This window comes from Phyllopteryx taeniolatus, chromosome 9 (assembly GCF_024500385.1).
Source record: "Phyllopteryx taeniolatus isolate TA_2022b chromosome 9, UOR_Ptae_1.2, whole genome shotgun sequence".
In the NCBI taxonomy this organism is placed as follows: domain Eukaryota; kingdom Metazoa; phylum Chordata; class Actinopteri; order Syngnathiformes; family Syngnathidae; genus Phyllopteryx; species Phyllopteryx taeniolatus.
The window spans coordinates 23,502,127-23,518,675 of record NC_084510.1 but is presented as its reverse complement, the minus strand read 5'-3'; the positions used below and the strand labels follow the sequence as shown (position 1 = coordinate 23,518,675).

General features: G+C 39.9%; 2 protein-coding genes across 2 annotated transcripts; one reads left to right on the top strand and one right to left on the bottom strand.

Moving 5' to 3' along the window:
* Positions 1-273: 273 nt before the first annotated feature.
* LOC133483634 (NCK-interacting protein with SH3 domain-like) lies at positions 274-11,366 on the bottom strand. The gene is made up of 13 exons (XM_061785114.1): positions 10,995-11,366; positions 8,956-9,068; positions 8,095-8,299; positions 6,955-7,030; positions 6,326-6,825; positions 5,787-5,957; positions 4,879-4,965; positions 3,973-4,111; positions 3,808-3,888; positions 2,878-3,006; positions 2,657-2,746; positions 2,410-2,582; positions 274-1,740 (listed from the first exon to the last, which is right to left on the bottom strand). The coding sequence occupies exons 1-13, from the start codon at positions 11,163-11,165 to the stop codon at positions 1,516-1,518; spliced, it is 2,160 nt and encodes a 719-aa protein (XP_061641098.1). The 5' UTR covers positions 11,166-11,366; the 3' UTR covers positions 274-1,515.
* A 269-nt stretch (positions 11,367-11,635) lies between these two features.
* ndufaf3 (NADH:ubiquinone oxidoreductase complex assembly factor) lies at positions 11,636-15,326 on the top strand. Its single transcript, XM_061785115.1, has 5 exons — positions 11,636-11,797; positions 13,016-13,211; positions 13,285-13,351; positions 13,428-13,528; positions 14,218-15,326. Exons 1-5 carry the CDS (start codon positions 11,661-11,663, stop codon positions 14,323-14,325), a joined length of 609 nt encoding a protein of 202 aa, XP_061641099.1. The 5' UTR covers positions 11,636-11,660; the 3' UTR covers positions 14,326-15,326.
* The last annotated feature ends 1,223 nt before the right edge of the window (positions 15,327-16,549 follow it).

Genomic DNA, 16,549 nt, shown 5'->3' with positions numbered 1-16,549 from the left:
ATATATATATATATATATATATATATATATATATATGCATAGGAATTGGTATATATTATTTTTTCTTATGCAATACACTAATTTATTGCGGTGCTAAATTTGGAATTTTCATCATCAAAATGATCAAACATAAAATCATGAAATATTTCACTCTGGGTGCTGTCATTCTATGAGTAATTATTTTATAATTAAGTTTTCTATAATATTCCAAATTACTAATAGATCCGCATGTGTATTTATATGATTGTCCCAATCTGTTAGAAACAAAACAACTTCCACTTTTAAAAAATAACTTTATTAGTTTCTTTTAGAGTTTTATTTTAGTTAAGGGGAGATGTTTATCTCTCTCACGCTTTCTGTAAACAAACACACAACTGATGAATGGATGTTTGAACACAATACAAAAAACATCAGATTATGTCTACTGTTTTAAGGGATACGTTTCCAGACAAAAGAACCATGTCACAGACAAAACAAATAAAATAAAAATAAAACCCTCCAGATATATTAACTTGTAAAATCAAGAGAACAACCCCAATGACAACACAATGTAAATAAATCAAGGGCATTTCTTTCTGTTAAATTATTATCCAAGATGAATTGAAGATGAAGTGGCTATGAAAATGGAAAAGCAGCAGCGTTCGCTCAAGAATAACTGCAAAACATCAGCCAACGCTACAAAGCTGTATTGCAGGCGAAATGCAGCATTGTGGATTCAATTGCTCCATTTTTTTAATGATATAAAGCCACCGAGGCTCGCTGAGGCTTGACGAGCTTCGTATAAGTGAGCACACAAGACAAGCTACTCTGCTCAAAGCTTTCTTGTGATATGTGCGAGGAACAATCAACCTGTTTATCTTATTCTACTTGATTTTAGTGACGTTTCTGTCTTAGTTTGATGAAGTGATGAAGCACCTTGGGGTTGTGTGAATGAAGTATGTGAAGTCAGTTTTAATAGAATATACTCTTTTCTGTAAGGAAAATACTGCTTTGAGTGACACACATACATTTGCCCCCACTAATGGGAAGCAGTCATTATATATGGCACTATTGCAATTGGTTGAGTGCATTTTGGTTATAATATGGTCTACGCATGTTTTCTGTTACTTTAAAAAGAAAATTGTACGCATTTGCTAAGGTTCATTATTGCTCACAAGTCAAACAGCATGTTATATTTTGGCCTACATTTCGGTATATCGGTAGCTATGACCTCGCTGTTTTTGCGCATTTGTCTTTTTTCCTCATTCGATCATCAAATCACATCATTCTCAAATAAAAGTAAGGAATTCTACCACATCTCGTGCATGCTGCAGCAGTGGACAAAAAGTCCAAGGAAACACTGGCATACTGTAAGCGAACAGGGCATCAGTTGCGCCTCCCTGCAGCGGACTACAGTGTGTGATATGCGTGACACTGACAGCGGCCCTAGAAAGTCATATTTCCCATCTGCGGCATTGAAGTGGTGGGGGTTAAAAGTGATATTATTTTCCCTAGCGGTGATACTGCGATGGTGAGTTAGTCTTGACCCGCGCTGATCTGCGGGAACTCCTTGTAGATCTGCTGCACAATGAGCTTATCCATCTGTTTGGCTGTAGCGCACCCTTCATCCTCCCCGGGGTCTTCCTCCTCCCCGAGAATCCTCTGCAGCGCTCCTTGCAGGTCAGAAAGGCGGTGACGGTGCTCCAGGTAATCCGTAGAGCGCACGATGGAGTGCATGAGGGAGAGGTACTCCATGCGGAGCTTTCGATGAAGATAGTGAGAGAGAAGAACATTTATGTGACAATTTTCACAGAAAAAATTTGCTCTTGCTGGGTAACACACAGTGAATACAGAAAATGAACCACTTTTTTACAACATCAGACATTTCTGATGCAAAAATAAGACCATGACACATTATGTATTTATGTTGAAAAAAAATGTGAATTATAACCTGTAAAAGTCAGTAAAAAAAAACAAAAAAAACAGACACATTCAGTCTTTTTAGGTAGAATGACATATCTTGGCTTGCGCTATTAAATTATCGAACATTAAAATAGTTTTTCCTCATAGTTTTAATAATGATAATTAAATTGCATTTGACAATAACTCACACAGTTATACTGCCTTGAAGTGAGGTGTTAGAGTCACTTTTTACTTCAGTTACCAAATATAATTCATTGCTTCTATAAAGGGCCTAGTTTGAAGCTTGATTCTAAAAATAAGAAAAAAAAATATACTGTAAGACTCCATTACTTTCCCGAAACAGCTACTTTGAAGCTTGAGTCTAAATACCACGGTAAAACCTTCTCTTTTCCTATAACATTCAAACTTGAATCAATTTTATGAGCTTAAGTGTTTGCCCGAAAACACAAGCAGCACAGGGAATGATCAAAGTGATGTTAAGCATCTTTGAGTGTCCTCCCAGGTCACCTTGTCTCCGGGTGAAAGGTCAGAGATCTGCCGCACGGCTATGTCAATCATCACCATCATGTCGGTACGGTAGAAGATGTCGGCCGTCTCTCGACTGGCAAAGACGTCCTGCAGAAACTTGAGCACGGCGTGAGGCGCGGGCGGCATGTGCTTGAACATACACACGGGGTCATCTGCAGAGGAGGGAACGCACAGAGACGGTCGTGTGGAACACAGGAGGACGGACGGGAACAAAACAAGCACGTACCTCCTCGGTTGAGCAGCAGCAGGACCTTCTCGCTCAGAATCTTGACGTTCTTCTTCTTCAGCTGCTGCATGACGACGTTGCTGCTCGGCGCTGCATGACGAAAACATTCCAGGTGCATCTCAATAAATTACAATCGATGTATTCATTTACTAATTTCTGAAAATAAACAGCTCTATTGCGAATGTTAATGGTGACAAAATGTGCAAGCTGTCAGCGGTCACCTGTGTGGTGAAGGTTGAAGGCCAGCACGAGGTTGAGGAAGAGGTCAGGCAGCTGCTCCGTGGGGTCACAGGGATGTCCGTCCTCCACCACATTCAGCAGGAACTGCACAAAGTCGCCATTCAAGTGCTCTGAAAGCGAGGCGGAAGAGCACTGCGTCAAAAGGACAGCAGACACTGTGCTTTTTGCAACACTGTCACACTTCAGCGTCCTTGTACTTTGGCACATGTTAACTTGCCCAAACACGGATTCACAAAAACATTTGGAAACGTGTCTTGTCCGGACCATTACATTGTAGAGTGAACACTGGGGCGCAATGTCACAGGATTTAGTTATTAATTGGGATTACATTTATTTATTGCATTTTCTGCAGCAGACTGTATAAAAGGTATATGTGGGTGACAACCTATAAAACAGTAAATAGAAGGATAGCTGTACCATTAAATAGGATTCCATTACATTCAGATTTTTATGTGCAACTCCACAGTGTTGTACAATTCATGGTTCCTCTGAATGCATGCTGTACAGGTATAACTATGTGTCTGACAAAGTATCGTGTTTGAAAAAAGGAGGAAAGAAATTGGTCGTGGAGTAAGATTTGCTTTTTTTTCTGATTACAATGGCAAATCTCTCTACTTATTTCAAGTGAAATTTTGCAAGTTGAAACAAACAAGTTACTTTTTGACGAGATGTCTTTTTTAAGTGTGATGAGTCTTATTTTAAGTGTAATCAAATTAGTTTTGCTTAGAAGTAAGACAAATATCCTTAGAAGATTGAGTTTCTGTAGTGTACTTACTGTTCTTCATCTGATTGCTTTATATTTATGGCCTAGAAGTCCTTAATACCAATATTTACTGTGATAAAGACTTTTACTGAACTCTGTCAGAAACGGAGATGCCTGTGTACATACTCATCATCAACAAGTGCCCTACCATAGTGATGATATGGCACCTGTTCCCCCATTGAGAAAATCATAGTAAGTACCAAGGCTGTGTAACACATCTTCTGATGCTCTGAGCAATGAGAAACAAAGAGACAACACAAATGAGTCATGAATATGTGTGCCGTACATACGAGATCACTAAAGCAACAATAACCTTGCGTGTCCGTCTGTAAGTCCCTGGCGAGCTCCATAGGGAGGATGGAGTTGAGGAGGCTGGAGATGAGCGCAGCATCCAGGCTGCACATGGCGCCAAACACTTTAAGCAGCAGCAGCCGCAAAGACACTCGAAGCTCCTGCGAGGTCAGACTGATTTGTCACTCGTGGTTCTCCGAGAGGATTTTGAAGCGTATCAACAACGGGATGTGGGGGGGAGGAAGCCAGTGGACAAGGACGACATACACATACCGCCTACATATCTGATGTGGCATCTGTAAAGCAACCCCCCAAACACTTATTGGTGGCTTATCCCTGCTTATTCAAGAATTTTGGGAGGTTTAAAGAAAAAGAAATAAGTGCATTATATATATATATATATATATATATATATATATATATATATATATATATATATATATATATATAGATATAGATAGATAGATTGAGAGAGAGAGAATATTGCCAACCCGGGGGTACCAATATTTTTTTGCATGATTGTATTGTCTAGTATATGTATTTGTAAAAAAAAAAAACTATCCTTCTCTCACTATTTTGGCATTTAGCAAACAGAAATATTTTGGTAATCCTAATTGACCTAAAACAGGAACGGGTTAGTCTGATTTCATGTGAGATAGACAAGAAAAAAAAAAGCATATTGGCACCCCTGTTGTTTAATATTTTTGAGCACGACTGTATATATATTTTTTTCAGTAAAATTATAATGAGTGTCAATTATTCGCTATTCGAGGGGGGAGGGGCCAGGCCAGGCCAGACCGCATATGTAAATAATAACTCCGAAAATGTACATGATTAAACATGAAAATAAAAGAAAGAATAAAAAAATAATTATATTGTACACAATAATATAATAATATCTGGTTAGAATCACAAAGGTTCTTCTTACCATCTGATAATAGGAAACCAGAGAGAGCACATTCTCATAGTCGCTGGCCTTGCACATCCTCTTACACACCTCAGGATCTGCATCAGTCTACAAAAAAAAACCAAAAAACTATTATTATGTCTATCACCAATAGTAAACAGTGTTTCTCTTCATAATCTGTTGACTGGATGAGGTCCCTGAACACATCAGAGGATCTTTGGGTGCATTAAAAGCTTGTCTGAGCATCCCACGTTGATTGGGGGTTTTAGTCAGCAGGAAAATGCCAACCCAAAAGATTTGGCAGGCTGTCATTTAGACTGAGTCAGTCTTTAATAACATGGTCGGATCTGTAAACTGGCCTGTCTGATCCCGTCAGACATGTCTGGTATTTCCAGCGCGATCTGGATGGGTGTCCTGTGTGGGGATTATATGTTCTTCTGACTGAAATGTTTTTAGTACACTGTACAGGCAACAATAGTTGTAGCAACAGGGGAGTAACTTTGCTGGGCTTCGCCTCATTTGAAAACTCAACACTAACATTATAGCTCACTAGAAGAACACTTTCGCGGCATCTTGTGGCATTTTAGGGTGCTATAAAAATTGGAAATAGGTGCTTTTATTTTCAGAAAATAGTTCTTTAATATTTCTTTTTGTTTCTTCTTTTGTTGGGGGGGGGGGGGGGGGGGGGGGCAACACCAAAAATGCTTCTTGGCAGTTTATTCCCTCTTATTCAAGATTTTTTAGGTTGATAGAGTCTATATATTTGATTGCTATAATGGCTGTCAATTATCCTCAAATTTTCGCTGTCCACAGTCCAGCCCAGTCCCTATTGTCCCAAGAATAGCGGGGGTCCACTTTACTCCTCTCATGAAGCCATTTATCAGTCTAACAGTAAGTTACAAACATACGTTGGATTTCATGCGCCTTACCAGTATCTTGAGGAGCTCCTCGAGGTAGCACGCAATGAGGGCGTGGTCTTCGTGGAGCGCCCAGCTCCGCTGCTGCGAGTCATCGCGGTGGCGGGCCAGGTCGCCGAAGATGACTTCCAACCGCTGCTCGTCGTGACACACCTGACCTCGCGGCAGCGCAGCACCCAGGTCCTGCATGGACATCAAGAGTAATATGTATAATACGCTTTCAATGTATTTGGATGCTCTGTCAAATGTCATTAGAGCCAGTAGTAATGTGTTGTGCTTATGTATGATCTTGTTACATCTTGTTCTCTTGGGACCGCAAGTGACAAATGTTTAAGCCTTGGCGGAGGTCAAACGTCTCTTGTATCAAGTTTGAGACAGCGGAGCTTCCAAGAAACGAGTGAATGACATGATAACCCCCCCCCCCCCCACACACACACACACACACATTCACACACACACTTTCTCACAGCTAAAAGCAGCTTGAGTTGTAACTCTAAACAGCCTTCGTGTTCTCTTTTGAGCGTACGTGACGCAATGAAAGCATGTCTAACCTTGCTCTCCACCAGCGACAGGAGAACTCGCTCCAGGGCGGAGGTGGAGTGAGGCAGGCTGGTCTGCAGGTGGCCCACCACCACCCCGACGGCGACCCTCGACAGCTCGTAACTTAAACCCGTGTTCTTCCGCACCAGCTCGATCAATTCGGCCCCGATGGTCGGGGGAACCGGCTCCGAGGAAGCGGGGCTGCCGGGGGGGCTTTCGGCAACAGACGGCGGGGCGACCGGCCACTCGCCCTCCGGCTGCTCCTCCTCGGCAGCGGGGGGCTGCGGGGGCTGCGGGGCCGGGCTCTTTTTGGCCGGCGCTGACTGAGCGGGGCTGTCCGGAGGCAGGGCGGTGGGCTTGACGCGGGACGGTACGGGGGGAGGCGGGGTGCTGGAAACACTCGGCAGGCTGACGTCGGAGGACGCCGCAGATTCTAAAGACGTGCTGCTGATTGTGAGGGAGGGAACAGGGGACGGAGGGAGCGAGGACAATCTGTTGGGGACGTCCGGCTCTGCGGGAAAAGAAAGAGAGAGCGCTCCAGTTACACAGATGGAGCCGCCTAAGAACAGAGTGCTTTTCAGCAGAGCTTGATTATCCTAATATAGTCGCAGGTGACAAATCCATGCCGCCGCACGCTGACCTGGACGCCGGATGTTGCGTTGTTTCTCAGGTGGGGGCGGCGTGATTGGAGCAGCGCGTCGAGGTTGCGGGGGCACCTGCACGGAGGGATGCAGGCCAGGATGAATGAACACGAAGGCTGATCGGGTTAAATTTAAGGAGTGAATTCAACTGTACATTTCAACAAACAAACATTGCTGCAAATACTGTGAACCAGATTAGAAATTACCGCAATAGGTAAAAATATGCAATATGGATAGACCATTACAAATTATTAGAATTTTTTTTTATAGTTTTACCCCTCCCAAACACATTTCAAAAAATGTAAACACGTTGTAAGCATATTTGAACACATACGCAAATTGCAAGCATAAAATGTAAAGAAAATACAGAACGTATTGCAGTGTTTGTTTATTTGATAAGTGCCTTTAATAGGCGGGGCATGGTGGGGTGGCGTGTGACATTGACGAGTCTGTGTGTGAGTGTCTGAGTGTGAGCTGTGGCAGACAGCAGCTCCTGCGATGATGTGGTATTTGTTTTTTTTATGTTTCTCACTGTTCTCCCGGCGTTCAATAAACAGCTGAAAAGTGACTTGTGCTCTCCTTTCCCACCTGTGAGGTCATTACAGTAAGTAAGTATATGGTAAAAACCCATTAAAAATGATCGCTTAAAAAAAACATACGCCATCGATTAATCGCAATACTGCAGGGAACACTGTCCATCAGCTTTGTTTTGTTTTTAATTAATCAAACTGTACATTTGTACAAAACAAATACTGTAACTTACTTTAAAAGTGTTGACTCTTTAGTTAGAATGTATTTCAAATTTCCCCATTTGTGGGTTTGCTGGATTGCCCAAAAACTGACATGAGAGATATGATATCGGCATTCTTATCAATGTACAGTATAAAGTGAACGTATCAGGCAAATTCAAAAATATTGTAAAAGCTACACAATGAAAATTTGCCCTTTGCAACATACTGAGAGGAATTTAGAATACAGTATTTTGCCCCCAATGAAAAACCAAATTGGGTAATTTGATAATGGCACCCTGGTAGGGAATCACTACTTTTAAACGTTAAATGAGTTGCATTAACATGTTTGTATTTAGGTGGAAAATCATGTGCTTTTGTGTTGTGCCAAAAGTGAAACATTAGTGTTACCTGATAAAAGCCCGGCTCTCCATGCATGCTGTCCATGCTTCCTGATAAGGGGACACCTCCCTGCCGTCCGTAGTCTCGGTTAAGACCATTGGGCAGCGGAGGAGTGTGACTGAGAGATATTTCACTGTTGGATGTCGGGAGGCCTTGCGAGTGTCCCGATATGCTCCGCCGTGCAAGCGTCTCCTTTCTGTGATGGATCAACTTTCTACAACAGAAGGACCAACTCATTAGAAATCCAATCCGATGTGTGCCATTGTGGAAATGTCGTTGACACTATTCTGCGACAATAGATTCTTTTTTGCACACTTGTGCAACCACATTATCTCCGTTGTTTATTTTTACTTCCCCTCTCTAAAAGATTGTTTTTTGTTTCTAGTTTACAGGTTATAGGTCACATTATGGTGAGAATTGTTATCTTGTTCTCATTTTTCTTATATGCATATAAAAATAAATAAATAAATAAATAAATAAAAAACTGCCATTTGAACAGGGGTGTGTAGACTTTTTTATATCCACTGCACTTTTGCTTGTTTAACACTTCAAAATGTTAAAGGTTTGACCCTGGAACAGATTATTTCAATTCGCATTATTTCTCATTAGAAAATGAGTTACTCTGGTGTATGGTTTTTTTTAATCCCACAAGGTGTTTAAGGGTGTGATCATAGGACATGAAAGCAAGCAGTTTTACGTGTCAATGACATTGCCTCTGAGCATGTGTAGCTTATAGCCACTAGAGGAGAAAATGTTATGGAATGTGAGGAGTCCTATGAAATACAGTACTGTCAAGTCCTCAGTTCCTTTCCTTGCCATTTCCCATTTCTAAGCAAGAACACGCCATTGAAGGAAAACATTTCAACTCACTGAAGGACATCGCGTTGTTCCAGATTGTATTTGCCTCCGTTCTTTAAGGCAACATTGTGGATGCCTTCAATGGCTCTATCAATGGACTGCAACACTTCATCCTGCTCGGGAGCCTGGCCAAAAGAAGGGAAAATAAAAGAAACAGAAAATAACGAGCTGTGGAAATTAAATATTTACTCATGTTTGCATGAAACTTTAAAACACAACACAGCAAAATTCTCGCCTATGGCTGTGTATTGTGCGTGTGTGTGTGTGTCTGTTTGTGTGTGTTTGAGACTGGAGGAAGGAGAAACTAGGTCAGTTATCTAACAAAAAAACAAAAAAGCAGCCTTTCAGTCAGTGTCACACATGCTCAGCAAGACTCCAAATTGGAGCTCACTGAAGCTCCACAGCCAGTGTGGAGGGAGCATTCATTCCTGAGTGGCGCAGGTCACATGCCGGGACTAGTTCACTGATGAATGGGTCCCCAGAAGAACACAAATGTGGGAGAGACCGAGTGTATAGAAAAGCTATATAGTCTATCCCAGATGACTTTGGGTTCGAGGCGGCGTACAACCTGGACTGGAGGCCAGTTAATCACAGGGTACATATAGAGACAAACAACTATACCCACTCACACCTAAAGATAACTTACAGTCTTAAAAAAATAATATGCATGTTTTTGGAAAGTGGGAGAAAGCCGGAGTACCAAGAGAAAACCAAGCACGCACTCGGAGAAGACGCAAACTTCATACTGAAATGTGACAACGGAGATTGCAACCTAGATTTCCTGACTCATCCGAAATAATACAATGAATTACTTTCTTTTCATTTTAAAAAATGTATAAGTAAATAAAGTGAATCTGGTACCCATCCATGTGTACCGATTAAAACTACAACTATACCACTAACAAACTAACATGTACAGTTAGAAGAGTGATTCTCAAAATGTGCTACGAGTAGAACTTAGTGGTATGTGAAAGAATCACTGAATTAAATGTTAAAACTGTGCATAATGTTACATTGCTTGAAGTTATTTTTTTTAATCCAGCACAGTACATTTGTTTAAGTATAGTTCAGTTGTATTTCAGTTTTAAGCACAATACATTCATTAGTATTTAATCTTTATAGAACTGTTTTTAAAATCATTTAGGTACATGTATTTTTATTAAATTTTAAGTGCAATACATTTTATTTAAATTATGATTAAGGTACAGTTTACTATTTTTAAGTGCAGTGTTAACTGATAACTTTACAGTGGCTCACAATTATATTAAATATACTTTTTAGGAATAAAACCCATCTATTTTTTTGTTAATACTCCACCACTGTATTTTAATGTTGGTCATTATGGTAGTTCTTGGGGAGCTAAAAGTATATATATATATATATATTTTTTTTTTTTTTTTTTTTTTTTTTTTGAGGTTGTATGTGGTGAAAAAAGATTGACAACCACTGTTGTAGAAGAGGGATGGATGGGATAAATGATTTTAAAAAATGTAATGAATGCATCAAATGGAATGCATCTACTGCACATCAATTTCTTCTGATCAGATTACAACGACACAACTAATCTGGCATTCAGTCTGATTTTGCATCTTTTTTTTTAACCTTGAATTCCTTGTTTAATTTTCCTCATTCATTTTTATTATCAAACTCCTTAATTCTGGTATTCAATACCAGCATCAACAATAGCAAGACTCACAGCAAAAAAAAAATCTTAAATAAATACTATGCATACTTTTCAGTACTGTACTGTATTTCCCTCACATTTACATCCTTTGAACGATATTTTCCAATTCCTCCATCCATATTATTATTACAATACTGGACATGCCTATCTATTTATTTTAGACATATTTTCGCACTCTTTGAATTTATTTCATATATTCTAACAGAGAGATAGATGGGTAACAATCGTGATTTTCACTCAGCATCAATGACAATAAATAAATCCCTTGAAAGTAGTCCTGATGCATCCCAACCCCTCCCATGAATGATCCACAGTGGATGTGCTCATTCGCCACATTTCTCCAGAATGGGACCGTGGCGATGTTTACCTGGATCTTTTCGATATACGACGAGGGGATGTAGCCGGTCTCCCCGGAGCTGCATCGGGAGCCCAGCCACCAGTGTTTGTTGCTCCTCTCCAGGATTAGGAAGCTCTCTCCGGCCGTGAAGCGCAGCGAGTTGGGCTCCGCCGATCGGAAGGCGTACAGGGACCGGTACATGTTGTTGCTCAACACTTGGACGCCACGAACGGAAGCCGAACAGTAAGGAAAACCTTCCTGCGCGGATAATGAGTCCCTGAGAGGGAATCAGTGCCGTTTTGGGGGTGTTTTGAAAGAGGCTAGGAGGGAGGCATGGTCCCGGTGGATCCCTGCTGTCTAATTCCAAAGCAGCTCAGATCAGATCACCTGACCTGTGGCTGTTACCGCTCAGTGTCGCTAGGGGCGCTCTTGTGAATATATACACGCCCCTAGGTTTATTAATCTAAAGCAGAGCCACTCGTCTTCTTAATTGTTTTATTTGTGAAACTGAGCAGAAGTACAGCATACACCTATTTAAATGTATCTTCCTATTGTTCTAAAACAAATCATTTTAATCCTGTATTATGTGAATATACTATATATTGATATATATATATATATATAAATAATATATTATGTGTGCTTAAAAAAGATTCATCGATCGATTAGTTTGCCTTACACAGTTAACCGGAAGAGATGTGCGGCGTCACACTGATTACCTTCCGCCGCACCGCTGCTGTCACCATGGCAAGTGTGGTTTGTGCCAAAATGCTCCTTCAGAGATCATTGCCAAGGTTAATCGTGCTCTCCAGAACAACACCTGCTTCCCTCAGGTATGACTCTATCTATTTACACTCATTTTTTAAAAAAGGTTTTTAGGCATGCGCGAGGAAGAATTCAATTTCACGGGGTCATTTAGTCTTTTCCCAGTGGGAAGTCGGAACTCGTCTCAGTGTTATAAAACTCCTGAAAAATCGGCGATTGATGCATCGTATTTTTTTTGCGATTTTAGCGTATCGAAAATGTAAGAAAATACGTTCCAATCTTTTAAGAATTGTAATACTTTAAAATAGATCCTCGGGTGGATTTAAATGCTTTCTAATGTTAAGGGTCTGGTCATAACCCTTTATCAACTAATTTTGCTGTGATGCGTCAATGCAGTAATCAACAATGTGGTGTAAAAAATAACAAAACTTAAAAGTTGTTTTACTTGTAGTCTAAATATTAACTCAACTTTGTATGAATGCGCTTAATTTACATTGAAGTTCAAACTGGCATGAATATCTTAATTTTAGATGAAAAAAACTAATTTGAAAGAATGCATTTAGACTTAATACTATTAATTGTATGACAAAATTACGATCAAATCTGTACACGCACACACATGTTGTGTGCTGTACCTTTTTTTTCTTTTGCACCTGCCTCTTCTTTCAAATTCCTTCTTCCAATAAAGAGCATGTATGAATGGATGTTTTTTGTCTCTATGTTTCATGGTCTGTTTGATTGTTTTTGTAACAGAGTGCTCTTGGAAAAGTAATTTCAGCCTTCCACATGTATTGAGGACTGACAATAAAATGCTACAATACCACAGCATGCTGAGTCTCATAGTATTTAAGTAGATATTAAGTACTTATTGATAGTGTAATAAATTTAGTAAATACAATCATCCAAACATGGTTGAGTGTGTGCTATGACAGATCAGTCATTACTTATGTGTCTCTGGCTCCATCTTGTGGCGCTCAAAGTAATTACATTCATTGGCCAGTTCACCTCCCCTTAAAAAAAAATATACATATATATATATATATATATATATATATATATATATATATATATATATATATATATATATAAATAAGGTCCAGTTCTCTTCAATCTTGTATTCCAACCTACTCTTGTTCCTTTCAATCGTCAGGAAATTAGTCAGATTTGTATCATTCTAGTACCAATAATTCAAGCCAAACAAACACAAAGTGGTGACTAATGTAATAAAACTACAACATTGTTTTCACGTATGTAATACGGGCCTGTTGTCTCCATGTTTCTCGCAGTCCGTCTCTGTCCCGGGGTCACCGTCTGGGCCCGAGTGATGACGAGAGGTATCAGCGTACCACGGTTTCGGTGATGAAGAAGGAGCCAGGAAGCGGCATCATGATCCACAGCTACAGCTCTCAAGGATTTAACATTGATGGCAACAAAGTGTTTGGGCCCTGCGCAGTGTTGCCTCCTTCTATCCTGCAATGGAAGGTGCACTAAAATCACATTGCGCTCCATTGAATACACTTCATGGTCAATGTGAAATGTATTAAATACGTTGCAGGTTGGGACTTCTAAAGATATCACAGAAGAAAGTGTTTCACTTTTCCATATGATTGTACCCCAAATTGGTAACAATTCAAGTTTATCAGTTTGCAAGTTCTACTAAGATACTGCGTGTCATGTGTCCTATATTCCTTTTTGCAGAGATTCTCGTTCTGGGCACTGGTGCACGGCTTGAACGCATTCATCCCTCCATTTTGGCTCTTCTTAAGCGCAAACGCATTGCTGTGGAGGTGCAAGACACGGTAAAGCTCACCCACCAAAGGGATAAGAACATTCCAAGTTGGCTTCTATGGGGAAGTTAAGATGGGGTATTTGGGATAGACATTCCATTTGGACACTTAACCGAAGAATTAGTGGTAGGCAGGCAGGTAAAGCTACTCTACTTCATTGATTCCATAGGAAATTATGAGAGTTAATAGGAATTAGTTAGCCGTTCTAGGCAATCTATTATTCTTTATCATGTAGAACCATAGATACAAATAAATGAATAAAAAAGCTACTAACATTTTTGTTTGTCATAAGCCGACTTGCATGCAATGTCATTTTATTATTATTTATTTTTTCATTTATGGAACCATAATCTGTTTCTTCCATTAAACAACAACACAAAAACCGATTTTGATTAAAATAATCACATACACTTCCTATCATCTGTATCCTAAATGGGCCTGAACTGACATTAAATCTTGTTCTGTTTATTATGCAACATATTTTCCCAACCATTGTACAAGTTCCTTCTGATGTTATTTTAGTTTATTCCCATTCATTCCTTTTGAATTTGTAATTCCCCAGAACCCTAATCCCGGTTTCCTGATTGCATCTTCACTGTATTTTATCGTTTAAGGTTTGAAGTAGAAGACTGCTTAAATTTCATATCCAAATAATCCTTGCATTTCTACTGTTTTTTTGTGTGTGTTTTTTTTTTTTTTAGCCAAACGCATGTGCAACATTCAACTTCCTGATAAGTGAGAACAGGATAGCGGCCGCTGGTCTGATCCCTCCTTGCGCCAGCAGGGCGCTTGAGGTGAAGCAGGAGTAGGTGAACATGCCTAAAGCACGGCTAAGGACTGTTTCCAGAAGATAGAGGTTCATGAATCATCTTCAGCCCGTGTCATACTTCAGTCACCAAGGTGCTCTTCTCTGATCTTTGTATTAACCTCACCTATCGGCCGTCATCTGAAACGAGACTTGATGAGCTGAAATGTCGCTGCTTCAAAAACTCACTTGAAACCAGTTGAACATTTATTTGTAAGACAGCGCTGATGGCATAATGTGTGACATTTTGCTTGTAAATAAACCATGTGTTATATGTCTAAATTATATATTTAAACGTGTTGTAAGAGAACGATTTGTACGAAGTTGTTTCTGCTATAGTGGATTAAAGGTGTTAGACAAGCATAAGGTCGGCTCTGTTTGTGCTGCTAAATTGCTCCCATTCATTCAGTAATTCTGCATCGAACGCTAGATTTGTATTTATAATGAACACATGCTTTGTATGGAAATAGTCGCTGTATAGACATGCAGTGCGCACTGTATAGAGACTGTTGTAGTGCCTGTGTGGCTGTGTCACAGTTTGGCGCCATTAGTCACTAGTGCGCTCTCCCAGTGTATTTCCATTTACCGCTCCACTCTGCCAGGCAGTCACACCCGCCTATTTGAGGTTCTCCGAATGACTCATTGTCAGATTGTTCGCAACTCACTCATACAAGACACTGCTGCACTTTTCCTTGGGTTGACCTACGGTTGTCGACCCTGTGTGCCCCTAATCTTCCTGCCTTGACGTTCTCCCGAGAATCCCCTCGGTCTTCAGCCCCTGACCATGAATTCCACCTTTGGCTTTTCCCCTTGGTTGTTTGGTGTTCTGCTACAATGGCAACTAAGTGTGAGTTCCCCCGTCCTGTTATCAGTGGATTACGGAGCATTACGTGACCTGGCCTCAAACCCACATCTTCAAAGACTATCTAGGGTTTGAAGTTAACTGTGTTGTTACTGACCAGTTCGTTGTTGGACTTTTGGAAGTTATTAAAAGCTAATTCCAACTATTTTTGTGGTCCGGTTTACTGTATTTGGATTCTACACACATTTGTACCAATATATGCCTAGCTATCACATTAGTTGTACGTGTGTATAACAATTACCTCCCACACAGTCTATAAATGTATACTGTACCACTTAACAATGTCAGTATTCTTATTAATAGTTTCTAAATGACTTTAACACTTTGTTAGCTACAAGTCATTAGAGAAGAACGAGTGTCACCTCTGTTTGCGAAATAGTGAGCCTACTTTGTCCATTTGTTACCTCTAAGGACAATTTTTATATCGTATTTTAAATAATAATAAGTCGTAGGAGCTCATAAATACTGCAGAATCAAACACTTTCACTATCAAAGTAGATCATTTTAAATTGTGGCGGTAGCTTGAACTTGCCAAATAGTGAACAAACACTTTTTGTTATCCAGTTATGGATCATTTTCTTAAAAAGAATTTATAATGTGTATTAAGTACCATTTTTTTAAACCATAAGGGTATATTTATTATTGTAAAGAGGTTCCAAATGTTTGTATTTTTTGTTTTGGTTTTTTAAACTCACAAAAAGATGCTCAAAAACAACTTTCTACCTCTGTCGCTCATGTCAACTGTCCTTGACTTGATAAGCGTCTTATGGTCGCCCCGGAGCAGCACAGGCTCCATGCAGCTTGTGACATCCTTTAAAGGCTTTGCCCTTGTCACGTGGGCTGCGACAGAAGCGATTAATCCTCTGCATTCATCTCTCATCATCGCAGGCCTTTGTGCGCAGTGCCCTAGTCAGTCTTTCAAATCCCTGTTGTGTTGGTTGTACCTACTGCAACCACTTTTTCCCCCCTTCACTGACTACCTGAAAAAACATTTGCGTTCAGTAGTTTTTTTGCAGTAATAGTGGGCTGTATAAAATCAGCAATTTTACCTTAAAATAGCCATTTTCTTATGCTATATTGCTTTGCAATAAGAAAACAAATCACCTCTCTGTTGTTGCCTTGTTGAGTCTGGATAACCTCCATTAGTTATCTTGTGGTGGAACAGCCAGGACACCTCTCCTGTTGTTTTAGTTACAAACATTGCCACGTGCTAAAATGGTCAATGTTTATTTCAAGATAATATGTTAATACAAAGATGTTCTGTTGCAATTTAGTTTACTAAAGGCTTATTAAGTGTCTCATCATGATTTTATGCTACATTTAAAAAAAAAACATAAAGTGTGACATTTTCAACCTAATACTTAAG